This window comes from Dromaius novaehollandiae, chromosome 2 (genome assembly GCF_036370855.1).
Source record: "Dromaius novaehollandiae isolate bDroNov1 chromosome 2, bDroNov1.hap1, whole genome shotgun sequence".
Taxonomy (NCBI): Eukaryota; Metazoa; Chordata; class Aves; order Casuariiformes; family Dromaiidae; genus Dromaius; species Dromaius novaehollandiae.
In genome coordinates, this window is record NC_088099.1 from 46,873,517 (window position 1) to 46,886,642 (window position 13,126).

Below are 13,126 nucleotides of genomic sequence, written 5' to 3' on the forward strand. Positions count from 1 at the left end.
GACACCACGTGCCTGCTGCGGAGAGAAGTTCTGCTGCGTCTGCACGACGGGGCACCAGCCTTCGAGTAACGCAGAGAGCTGGAGGTGACAGACTGGGAACCTACTGGAGACGGGGAGTTTCTTGGAAACCAGCGCTCAGCGCAGGCGGAGCCGGGGCACTGGCGGACGGGTGTCATCCAAGTGATCCAAGGCATGAGTGACCTACGGCTGAAAGCGGTGCTGTCCAAAAAAACCCTAGTGCATTTAAAAGCTAACACAGAAGGCTGCCTCGAAAGGGAGACTGAAGACTACAGAGCTGATTTGAAAAGTCCTTCTGAAGCTTAAATGCTCAATAATGTATAGACTATATTGTTTATTAATAAAGGAAAAAGAAAGGCGTAAGAAGGAGGTTGTAAATCCCCTCTTGAGCCCACTTCAGGCGAGCAGAGCTGGTCAGGACGAATGTTTGACCAGACTAGCCGCAGTGCGGGAGGAAGCGCATGGGAGCGACCAGCAAGTGGTGGGCTGGAGGAGAGAGCGCTCATGGGTCGCTTCTGAGGTCCTGCATCTGCTGCCACCCAGCCGGGCAGGCTTTGGCACGGGGCCTCAGCGCTGCCTCTGCTCTGCCGAGTGCAGCCGTACCCAGCAAAGCCACTGCGCGCACCAGCCCTTCGGGGCGGGAGCCTTTACAAACATGTATATTGATGTCAATTGTTGTTCTCGATCTTATTGTTTAAAACATAAACTAACACGAACCTGATGTTGTCATTCTTGAGACAGCCACCTAACAGGAGCGTATTTTGATGCTTGTGGGTCAGTCTTTTCTCTTAGAGAAAATGGTTTTGCCAGAAAATTCAGGCCCAGCTCTGTGCCCAGTGCTTGTTAACCAATGTCTGTAATGTGCTCCAAACACTTAAAAATGTAAATGTTGTGTGCGGTTTCATCTGTATGTGAATATGTTTGCAGTATTTGCTACTCTTGGGAGGTTTGTGAGATATGCAAGTTAGAAAGAGTGAGCAATAGGGCTTTTTTCTTTCCTCTATTTGTTTCACAATTCACCACATAATACATGCTGTAAACTCTGCGCACTGTGGGGCCTTTGAAGGTTCAGGAGATAGCATTTATTTTTTTTTTAATTTTATTTTTTACCCTTCACAGATCATTATTCAACACACATTTCTGCATTCATTTTGTCATGCCTGTATCCCGGCAATTAGCTTACTCTCCTCATTGAGCTCAGTGGGAGTTGGTATAGAAGTTTATTAGTCTGAAAATTAGTCCTGGAAAGATAAAGAGCTGACAGAGTGCTAATATAATGAAACCACTGTCTGTCACATGAGTGTGACACCTGTCACGAATCTAGCTCAGTTTTCCCACTATGTAGCCCTCACCTGCTTCACGCAGGTGGCAAAAAGCAATGTAAGCATTCAGAGTCAAGACTGAAGATGTTTCATGTCACAAGCTTGTACTTCATGTCAGCTGATTATTGCTTGTTTGTGCCAGTCAGACCTGCGGGTTTGAACTCTCTTGTCAACTGTGAGCCTACAGCTCTGATTTCTGCCAGTGTGAGTCGAAGGCTCTGTTGAAAAGAGAAGATGTGGCCCCATCTATTTTTAAAAGTCTCAGGTGCATCTCATAGGTAGTCAGGCTCCCACACTGAGGCATGGAGTAGGGGAAATCTCTCACCTGGAAGCTCAAGTGGTGAAAGTCAAGGTTTGCTTGCACATGTTTGCTTCTGCTTTTTCTTGATGAGTGAATGTTGTCACACGATGGGGACAGATACCCCCAGGGAGAACAGGGCTCCTCTGACCGTGACTCCCACTTCGGGATGTCAGTGCTCCCCATGGCCAGGCTGCAGCCTCTCTCCCTCGGGACCCCCACACTGCCAGCATTGCCAGCATTGAGCACTGGGTTGTGTCTGCGGGGCATCACTCCTGCTGCGGGCTATCCCCAAGGTCAGTGCAATGAGCTGTGAGCACCATGGGAATCTGCAAAATGAGGGGTCATGGAGTGAATTTTGGTATCTGTGAGACTTGCTAAGTCTCTATATTGGAGCCTGTGGGCTGCATGTCTAGTTTAAATGTGCAGCTCTTTAAGAGTATAACTAACAGATTGAAATTATGCTGATCCAGCTCCATTGCAGCCATGGGGACAGGATTTACAGCCTTTCACATGAAGAGTGAACAGGCGTGCTGCATGAAGAGTGATGGTGTCTATGAGGACACCCACATCCCTGGAGTGCACACATTTCCTCCCAATGCAAGCAGCACCAGAAGGAAGGTTGAAAACCTCCCAAAAGTGCGACCAGTCCTACCACCTGATCAGTCTGTGGTTGCTAGAGCCCACTCCTACTGAGGTGGAAGTGGGATCTAGTCTAAGCATGGGGCGGTCCAGGTGCTGCATGTAACTAGCAAGCAGAAGGTCCTACGTCCACCAGCACTCTGAGTGGGTGCAATTGTGAGGATGCCTCTGATGAACTTGAAAATGGAGTTTTCCAAGTTCACTTCAGAAATGGAGAACAACCACAAGGAAATAACTCTATATTACTTAGAAATTCAGCTTGTTTCTGCCCTTTGTTTTCATTGACAATTCATCTGTGATCAAAGTTCATGTGACAGCATCAAATGCAGAACTACAGCTTTTAGCAGGTGGAAAGAAAATAAATCTCTGGATGCTTTGGCATCTGATGAGATGTATGTGGCATTTTGGGACTCTCTTAGAAACACAGTAACCAGATATTTTAAGAGGTAACTACAATCATATTTTTCCTCTTATAGTGCATTGGTTCAAGTCAGTATGTGTTTTTATTGTGAATCTGAGGGCTAGCATTTATTAAAAGCTTATCTTTCAAGGAACAAACCTGTAACAGCAGATGGATTCCACAGAAAATTATTCCACTTTGGGGCTGTAGGATACATTGATCCCTTTTTGCAGAACACACTCTGCTTCTCAAGGAGTTTCTGCATGGGTTATGATGCACAGGACCTTGTGTGACCCAGCAGCAACTCCTGGCAATGCCCATCTCCCGTAACACAACCCCCAAAGAATTCACCAGACCCACACCAGAAAGCTTATGTCCCCTCAGGAGAAGCAAGGCATTAAACTGGTATTTCTTTCTATTCTCAACACTATACATTATTTCTCTGATCCATGTCTCACTCCACACTAATTTTGGAAATAATGCCATCACTATCACCAACAAAAGTATGTTGCAAAATCCCCAGAGTAGTTTTTATTTAAAATGTTACTATCATAAAATTCCAGACTGTGAAATGGAGACCTGGGATTCACATTCAACCCTTCCCCACTCCTCCCTTTTTAAAATATATAGATACGTAGTCACAAAACATAAAACATGCTGCAATGATACAAATATATTTTTGATACAGAAATTACAGTAGATTATAAACCATGAAAACAAATTGAGGCACTAGACTGTACATCAGTTCTGCTCTGCACTTGTTGTGAAGCTGATGGAATCACTTTCTATGAAAAAAAGGATCTTTTTTGTTTAATGAACATAACTTTACAGGTCATATCATACAATGTGCTTTGTTGTGAGACATCACCAGGGTTGCTGTTCCAGAGGGAGCCTTCCTTTCAGAACCACAACACACTTACACAACGTGTATCGTTGCCACGATATGAAAAATAATCATTTTATTGAATGTACAACTCAAATAAACCCCCCATCAATTATTATTAAATAAATAATTATTCCATACAGTGGTTAGTTTACATTACGCTGCATTGGCCATTGGAACAAATGAAGTTTAATAAATAATGCATGGGAGTGTCTCATTTACGCCTTCGCTCGTAATTCTGTGCTATGCTCCTTTCAGAGGATCCTGTAAAAAAAAGAAACAGAATGAGGCACATTGTGAGGCCTTGTGTAAACTGCAATAAGCATAAGCAAATGTTAGAGATATCCAGCCTGCTGGTTCACCACCTGAGAGCATCAGCTCATTCAGACATGAACAGCAACGGGTTCCCCTGACACACGCAGCACTCAAAGCCCTTTGCCTTGCACGGGCAAATTTAGGGCTTTCCAGACTAGGCCTAGACTATTTGCCTCCTCATCGTGAAGCATGCTGCCTCATCCCTGGAAATTAGGTAGATACTGTTTTCTAGTAGTCTCAGTCATGACTAAACACGGGGGGACGATCGGTGATCCCAGCAGCTATGGGGATTGCATGGGAAGCCAGGGTTTTACCCCTGAGACCACGGTGTCTTCTCGGCGGCTGCAGCTCTGCACAGTGCTTTCCGCCTCTGGTCTGTGCAGCTCCTTGCGGCAGTCACCCGTGCCGAACCTCTTCGCCTCCAGTAATTCATTTAACATATTGGAGCCGAGCACAAAGGCCGATCTGTGGGTAGAGGCTCTCCGCACCGACATTTCCACCTTGCGCCCTACACAATCAGCTCTTTGCTAGTTTTAAACCCTCCCTATATTCAACCTATGCACATGATGACACCTTTTATTAAAATCTGCAGCAAGATCTATGCAAAACTCAGACTACTCTCTGGACCAACTGCAGCCTAAAATAGTCATCAGTAACATGTTTAGCATTTAGCGGCTGCAGGAGATTTTTCCTTCTTGCTCTTTTAAAACGAGTGAGAAGCCTGTAGAGCCTGACCACAGGGTCACATGCAGCTGATCACAGCAGTCATCGTCGTTTGGACCTCAAAGGGAACGTTGTTTTCAAGGAGCGGATACATGTCTGATTATTGCATGCAAACACACAACTAATTTTGCGGAATTCAGCACTGCATGAATTTTGGATCAGTGAAGGTTTTAAATCAATAAGATTTGAAATTGCACCAGGCTAAATAGACAATAAAGTTGGGCTTTCTTTCTCAATATGGATTGATTTGAGTATCCTTACTGTATGTTCGGTTTTTCTAGATTCTACCTGGGGCACTGATCTGAGCGTACAAGCAGCCTGGGCGATGCTCAGTGCCAGATCCCCTTTTACCAAATGGGGAATCGAGATCCCAGGGCTATGGCACCCTGGTTTGTCACATAAAACATAAAGTCAGCACAGCGCTTACACCCAACAGCATAAACTTTTACACAGTGTCTCCCCTAATGCCAGGGGACTTGGATGTTTTCTGAATAACAGAAGAAAACTATTAAAGAGAAAAAATAACTAGTACATTACAGCACCAAGAAGGGGGTGACTAATTCCTGTCCAGTTAAACATCTTTCAGTGGTGAGTATTAGCTAGGAGGGACAGTAAACCTGGGACAAATCCCTGATCTTGTTTGATTACACAGTCCTTGGGACTACGTTCTCAACAGGAGCAGAAGCAACTTCTCACCATTTTCCTCTCAGGGAATCAGGCAGGAAAGCGGTGAATTCTAGTTTTAACCTATCAGGCAGGTATTACATAGCCTGACAGGGTAAAACTTCATTATTCCCCTCTGTTAGAGATAAATACTTAAACACCAGGTAACAGTATTCTAACCATACCAGCATTTTTGAAATTAGGGCAATCAAATCCTTGCCTTTTTAAAACATTTTGCTATATCTTACATTCTCATATGAATATAAATGTAATCCCAAAGGAAACCAACCAAATTTATCACTTCCAAGCTATTTACTTTTATGACAGCAGATATATTTACAGGTATTATGCATTTAATAGCTATTGCCACCACAGATAAAATTGTACAAAATTATTCATGATACATAGCAATTTGCAAAACGATGCAGAGAGCAATATTACTAGTCTGAACAGGGTTTAATTGAAAATAAAAGTTACTGACAACCATAATTGCAGAATATAGATCACAGCAGGTATCTACATAATATAAAGGTGTCAGCTAGTAATTTAACTTTTATCATTCATTTAACAAAACAGTGAGAATTATTTCAGAGACATGAAATAGGCATTAGGTTTTTAATTTTTTTAATTCCTTTTCTAGGGAATTAACTGACACTTTATGGTTCACTGTGAGAGATTTCCCTCATTACTACCCTACAGCACAGGAAAGCTACAACAACCAGCAGTCTGGAACTACCCTTAGGGGATGCTCACAGGAAGGAGCAGGATTCTGTCCTATACGGAGCATATGGGGAAATAACATGTGTTCACAGCATCCATTCAAAGCTTAAAATGCTGTTTGTTATTTGTAAGTAAAATTAAAAGCTGCAAGGGGCTGGCAATGTTTAACTGTTTGAGCTGAAGAACGAGGTGATGTTAATGGCAGATCTCTGCTCTTTCAGCTCCTGCTTCAAGTTTTTTAAAAATAATGATCTGCTGAAGAGGTGAGAGTGCATCTTTAGCTGTGGAGATCTGGACGTGAATCACAAGTTTAAATGAGCATTATGTGTCAATAATTTTTTTTTTTAATAGCATTTTGCTGACTGGCAGAACATAAATACCAGCGAGGACAAGGAGAGCAGGGAAAGTGCCCTAGGGAATCTTACCTGATTTTGCCTGCACTTTGGCAGCAGAAACCAGGCCTGATCATCACAAGCATCAGAGTGAACCAGACCCTGAAATATTCTGATTAAGAAAGAATATCCTGGTCCCTTTTCAGAGAACTCTGGGTCTACACCATATGAAGACTGCTTCATCCATCCAGTGGGAGAGAACAAGGAGGCAACAGAATTAAGCAGCTATATATTACCACGTACCAGATTTAGTAATATACCTACCAGCATTTAAAGATCTTTTGCCCATAAGTCCAACAAAGGAGTCTGTTTTATGCCCTGAAAAAGATATATTTGGAAGTGTTTTAATACATTTTCAATAGGCAGGCTTTTAGGATAACGTGTTCTCGTGGGGAAGGAAGACACAGACTCGGAAACTGTTCCTCTCACATACTAATTTTTCACAGCACTCTTGGATGAGGGAGGGGGTCATCACTGGGGGTAGGTGAGACCAAGGCATGGGCCAGTTAGTGGAAATCTTCCCATTGTCTTGAATAGACACTATTGTTTTCGCCTTTTAACCATAACAGAAAAACAATGGCCAATAAATGATTCTTATTCCTCTCCCAGTGCAGCTGACTGACAGTACAATTCCTATCGACTTCAGCACACACGTAAGATGACCGTATCTCAGTATAGCTTGCATCTGCATGATACACCTATTCCACCTGTCGGTGGTTTTTTGTTATACGGAAGAAAATCCTCCCAGGCAACAGAGCCCTTATCTGAGAGGAAGCCAATGGGACTCAATGTCTGGACATGACTGAGCTAGACAGTCTGGATCTATTTTCAGAATATTTATGAGTTCAAATATTACCATCCTGTCCCATTACTACTCCACACACTGGTTGTGTAGAGGATAAATTACTCCAAGGTTTGGCCTGTCGCATGTATCAGATGTAATGATAGCCATAGCTTCAGATAAGGACCAAAAAGCAGCCATTTTCTTTTTCCAGGCTGACTTGACGCAAATTTAGAAATTTCTCTTTGGAAGGAATTTTGCTTGGCTAATTCATCTACAAAACAAGATGAATAATTTTTAGACCTCACAAGTATTAACTGTAGAGCTGAAGCAGTTTAAGGCGGCTATAATTTTTTTTTACTTTAGTCAGCAGTTATTTGTCATGAGCTTTGGATGGGACTCTCTTTAATTGTTCTTCAAATAAATAATCCTAGTGATAAAACCTAGTGACTAACAGAAAACACTGGGATACGTATTGACCTCTGGGGACAGCTGACAAAATACAAGAAGATCAATTTTTACTTATTAAAAGGTCTTCTCGGTCCTGTCCAAGCATCTTCAGGTAATTTCAGAGAATAAAACTGTTTGTCAGCGTACGCATCAAGGTAATACCACACTGCTGATACCATCTCCCACTCGGTGTTATACAGAAACAAAGCAAGACATGCTTATTAATATGGTTGTTTATATGACAGCACATCATCAATCAGCCTCTGCTATGATGGGGTCTGATTCACAGTCGGACATCGCTAAAATCACAGATACAGTATCTCACATCTGTATGCATGTCATCACTTCTCAGGGATTTGGGAATTCACTATTCTAATTTTCCAGCTTTTGCTGTCTTAATTCTTTCACTCCGAGTCTGGCAGTAAGCCTGTCTTGCCTGTGAGAATGGTTTGCAGAATGCAGCCCTAGAGAAATAAGGGCTGCAACATTCACACATTAATGTGGATTGAAATCTCAGAGCTTGTGGAGGTTCAGATTAGGTACAAACTTAAGTCTTTCCTGCTGGCTACTCTATTCTTTGCCAAAATATTTCTCTACCACCTGTGCTGCCGGTCCTCAGCTGAACTCATTCATATCCTAAAGAATCCACTAAAATATACGGTTCTCCATTTGAATATCTTTCAACAGTTACTTACGATGTTGGGGATTTTTTAAACTTACTTTTATGAGAGATCTGGCCATATCCTGCATGGAAGAGGAAAGGAAAGAAAGAGTTGTTGAAGAAGGACTGGCACATACACACGCTATTCCCATGACCCTTCGAGGAATCAAATACAGAAACTGCCCTACGCATATTCAATGTAAGGAAAATTAAGGTGATCATTTACAACCGTATTTCTCCTTGAATAGACTACAAAGTCTCATTTCAGTTAAAATGACACAGCTGAGATCTGTTTAGATCCAAGTTGCTCTGACCGATTCTCAGTTCGGTACACACACGAAGTCAGAGAAGATGGCAATAACTGTACACAGTATTACACGGCAGTAATCACACGGTTTTCACGCTCAGATAGTTTAGTGGCATGCATGCCAACCTGCGGGTTATCGTGATATTTTTTACTGGTATTTATTTCCATGCTATAATTAGTGTGCATTTACAACTCCACCGTGCAGTTTTGGTTATTTTCCAATCGATAGGTTTGTCTTGCATGAAACTTGGGGCGGGCGGGGGGAAATCGCAACTTTGGGGAAAGGTTTACCCCGCGAAGTGCGGGCTGCTGCCGCGGAGAGCGAGTCAGGGCGCGGCAGCCCCGCGCCCCCCGCCCGCGCCCCGCTCACCGGCATCGCGCTTGCCCATGAGGCCGAAGAACTGCTGGGGCCGGGGTCTGCGGGCCATCCTCTGCAGCAAGTGCTCGAAGGGCAGCGGCAGCTCCTCCTGCGGGCGATCAGCGGGCGGCGCTCAGCGCGGCCCCGCGCCGACGGGGCCCCCGCCGGCCCCGCGCCCCGCGCAGCCGCCCCGCGCTCACCTTGCCCCGCTCGCCCTCGGACCAGTCGGACCAGTAGCTGAGGTCGTCGGTGGCGCCCATCTCCTCGGGCAGCCCCTGCGCCGAGGCGAGGAGGAGCACGGCGAAAGCCAGCGGGAGTCTCATCGCCGCCTCGACGTCCTGCGGGCGGGCTGCGGCCACCTGCGGGGCGCGGGGCGGGAGGAGCCGCCGGCGGGGCACGCGGCGCGCAGGGGCTGCGCGCAGCCCCCGCAGGGGCGTACGCGCCTCGCTACACCCCGCCCTTCGCACCGACACATACGCGCCTGCATATACACACCGTCGCGCACACCCTTAGACGTACACCTCTCGTTACGCGCACAGCCCCCCCACACGGACACACACACATAGGTGCACGCAGCCCCCCGCACACATACGGATCCGTACACGCCTCGGTATACACACCTTCACACACACAGACCCACAGCCATCTAGGTGCGCACGCACACCCAGGTTACCCCCCCACATACTCACCTAGTTATGCACACCTCACACGCAGCTGCACACGTCGTGGGTGTGCACACCTGCACACGGACACCCCTCTCCACACAGGAACGGCCACACACACACCCACGAAAGCACCCTCACGCGCAGGGAGGCGCACGTCTGGCTGCACACACGCGCAGAGGCACCCCCCCTACCTCCGCGGACCCACGCGCGCCCCCCGCTCCGCGGCGCGCACACGCACCTGCTGCGGCGCGGCGCGGCGCGGGCGCTGCTCTCCGTGCGCATTGGCCGTCGGCGGGCGAGCGCCCCGCTTTATAAACCTGCGGGCGGGGAGGGCCGAGGCGGCCTCATTTGCCTAAACGCAATTACCCCCGCTTTTATCGTGCCAGCCACGTGACGGCGCCCGCCCCGCCGGGCAGCCCCCGCCCCGTCCCCGCCGGGGGGGCCCCTTCCCCCCGCCTCGCCCCCCGCCGCCCCGTCCCCGCCGCGGGGGGAAGCCCTTCGCCCCCCCGCTCCGGCTGCGGGGGAGGCGCTGCCGGGGGGCGGCGGGGCGCGGGGACCGCGGTGGCAGGGGGCACCGCGCTGCGCCCGGGGTGGGCGCTGCCCGCGGGCAGGGCACGGCGCCTCTCTGGGCCAGCTGGCCGGAGCCTGACCAGACGCGCTCCCCGCTGTCCACCCCGGCTCAGCGCCGCACCCGAGACGAGCGCCGCGAGGCGAGGGCGCTGCCCGAGGGGGCCTGGCGGGTTTGGGAGCGCGCGAGGGTGGGGGGCCGAGCGCTGTGGGCCCGGCGTGCGTCCCAGCGCGCGGCTGCCAGCGCCGGGCGGCGAGTGCAGAGCCAGGCGCTCGGATGGGGCAAATGCCTTTCCTGGAAATGAGCCAGTCCCTCCAGCAGTGATTCCCTGCCTTTCTCCCTTCCCTGCCACAGCTTTGTGTTAGTGCTGGCGTGCAGCTCGGATAACGTGTAGGCTCCTCTCCGTTTCACACTCGTTCCATCTTATTTGCCCGAGGTTACTTGTGCGTGAGGCGCCTCAGCTAACCTCGGTGGTCGGGCAGCACCTGTGCTGTGAGGGTGCACGGTGCTACTGGCTAGGTAAGGCACCTGGCGCAGAGTTTGGCAGGGGCTGTTAGATTTCCTTCGAGAAAGGAGAGATTCCTCAGGTGCTGGAATCAGCTCCCTGGCACTATCCCTCTGCTTGCGCCAGGATGCAACCGTTAAGGTGATCTTGCAGGCAATGGTAAGCCTCCACTTCAAGGCTAGTTCCTTGGCATATACCGGCTGATCCCATAGGTCCCAGCACTTGTCTGCTAGCTAAAGGCGTTTTTGGTTCCAGGCCTCCCTGTTAAACACAAATGCACCTCAGTCCCCAGCGTATTTCCCAAAGACCAGCCAGGCATGAGACTCTTCCAGGCCCTCGGGAGGATTCACACTTTCTGCTTTAGGACTCTAAGCGTAAGTGAGCAAGGTTGTGGCCCAGTCCTTTGAGGATCCCTCTGAAGGCAACGCAGGCTGCCCGGGAGGGTGGTTCGGAAAAAAGTGATGAGTTTGGAGGAGGCTGCCGAGGGATTCCAGGCAGCCTCAACACCTCGTTTCGGCACCTCTGTTTAGATTCCTAGGGTGGGTGGTGTGAAACCTCCTCATCATGCCTGTCAACAAGCTGGCAGAAGTGATGTTGTTTAGTAACACTGGGGAACCCAAACCATTGGATTTTCATGCCGTAGCTTTGCAGCATTCCCTTTGATATGGGAACTTTGAAGACCCTTGAAGGAAAGTTGTTTTCTTGTGTTCTTTCATTACGCCATGTCTATTTACCGTAATGACAACAGACCGAAAGGTCAGATATATCAAGCTAGGCATGTCAGTCATAGGCATGTCAGTAAAACTCATGATCTACAGAAATACTGAGAACTCCCAGCTTCCTCTGAAGTCGATTATATCATCCAGGAGTCTAGGCTATGACGAGTATGATAAGTTCGAACTGAAAAGTCCTATCTGGTCCGTAATTTAGCATTTTATCAGAATTGCTATAATCACAGCTTGACCTATGAAATCACAGGGGTTTTCTTTTTTAAGAGAGAGCAAGAGATGGAAAATTAAAAGGTATGTGTTTCAGTCCTTTTCTGCCTTTAGCAACTTTAATGAATTCAAGCACTTTATCTCAGACTTGTCTAATGGTTTGGGTGGGAGTGAAAAAATGACTAATAGGGCAAGCTCACCTTTCTCTTTCTTGGTTTCTAAAATAAATTGACTGCTTAATCTTTCCTTGACCTGCAACACCGGGACATTACACTATGGACTTTTCAGGAAGTGAGCAGCTTTCATAGCTAAATAGCAACACTGGTTCCTAGGAAGACTTTCTGAGTCCATCTTTCGCAGCGAGAGGAGGTAGCAGGCTTGAATAAGGGAACTACAACTTGACCTGGAAGCGGGCGAATCTTCTGCCTTTCCGCTGCCTGGTTCCTGCCCAATAGATGCTTCAGAGCATGGTAAAATGCTATCCATACCTGCAAAAAGCCCTCACTTTTGCCAAAAACTGCCCCTGCCTTACACAGAAAAGTAAATAGCTTTTCAGGATGTGAGTGGTTTTGCGTCTGGGACTTACTTTGCAAATAGGTATATGAGACAGTATGTGGGCAGCAGTGTCTCCATCGAATAAGCCTGCCCTATCCACACTCAGTGCACAGATCCTGCCCTCCTGTTCCAGTTAGACCACATCATTTCTGACAACTAATATGAAGATTTTTGTTCAGGAACTGGGAGTTCATTAGATTCAAGGTAATCTATAGCAGGGTTAAACATTTCCTGTGGGAGTGACAGAGAAAGAAGTTTTTGGAGTTACTACCCAGGCATTTCCCTAATCGAGTTAAGAACTGGATTACAGGCATTTGCTGTGGCTTGAATCCCAGCCCTAATGGAAAACTATTTGGGAAGCAATCGCCTATGAAACACGCCTCAGAGAATTGCTTTTCAGATGCATTTAAAATGATACATCCTCTGTGATGGTCCTTGTGAAATGTTTATTTGAATTTTATGATGATCTTTTGGTTTCCAGTAGAAAGTCCAATAGTTTAATGATAAGACTCATAGGCAGCTACACAGTTATCAAGTGATTCTTATATCATCAACAAATAGCTAATATACTGTGGGAAAATAGCAAATTAAAATGTGACCATGTAAGATTTTGGGAAGGATGCAAATCTGAATTATTCAAGTATATAAAATTTCAGAGCACTGGAGATAAAATGAATGCATCTGGCATTGTACTTCAATGCCTCTATGCTATATAACTGTATGCTAGGTAATTAAATCTAGAGCCTAATTGTCGTATATATTGAGATGTCTTTTCATCCCTTCACCTGGGTAATGGTATCTACATATAACAGACACTCAGTCTCAGAACAGTTATTTTATATAGCTTCCGAAATTAGAGATGAGATGCAGTCTATATAAGGACATCTGTAAAAAGACCAGGTTTCAGCTCTGATTTCTATCCTGACAAGAGCGCTGGAAGCGTTCTTATCAGAAGATGCAAC

General features: G+C 46.9%; 1 protein-coding gene across 1 annotated transcript; it reads right to left on the reverse strand.

Annotated features, from left to right (window-relative positions):
• Positions 1 to 3,335: 3,335 nt before the first annotated feature.
• TAC1 (tachykinin precursor 1) lies at positions 3,336 to 9,865 on the reverse strand. The gene is made up of 6 exons (XM_064506379.1): positions 9,837 to 9,865; positions 9,134 to 9,292; positions 8,946 to 9,042; positions 8,328 to 8,351; positions 6,641 to 6,694; positions 3,336 to 3,827 (listed from the first exon to the last, which is right to left on the reverse strand). The coding sequence occupies exons 2-6, from the start codon at positions 9,254 to 9,256 to the stop codon at positions 3,778 to 3,780; spliced, it is 348 nt and encodes a 115-aa protein (XP_064362449.1). The 5' UTR covers positions 9,257 to 9,292; positions 9,837 to 9,865; the 3' UTR covers positions 3,336 to 3,777.
• Positions 9,866 to 13,126: the final 3,261 nt, after the last annotated feature.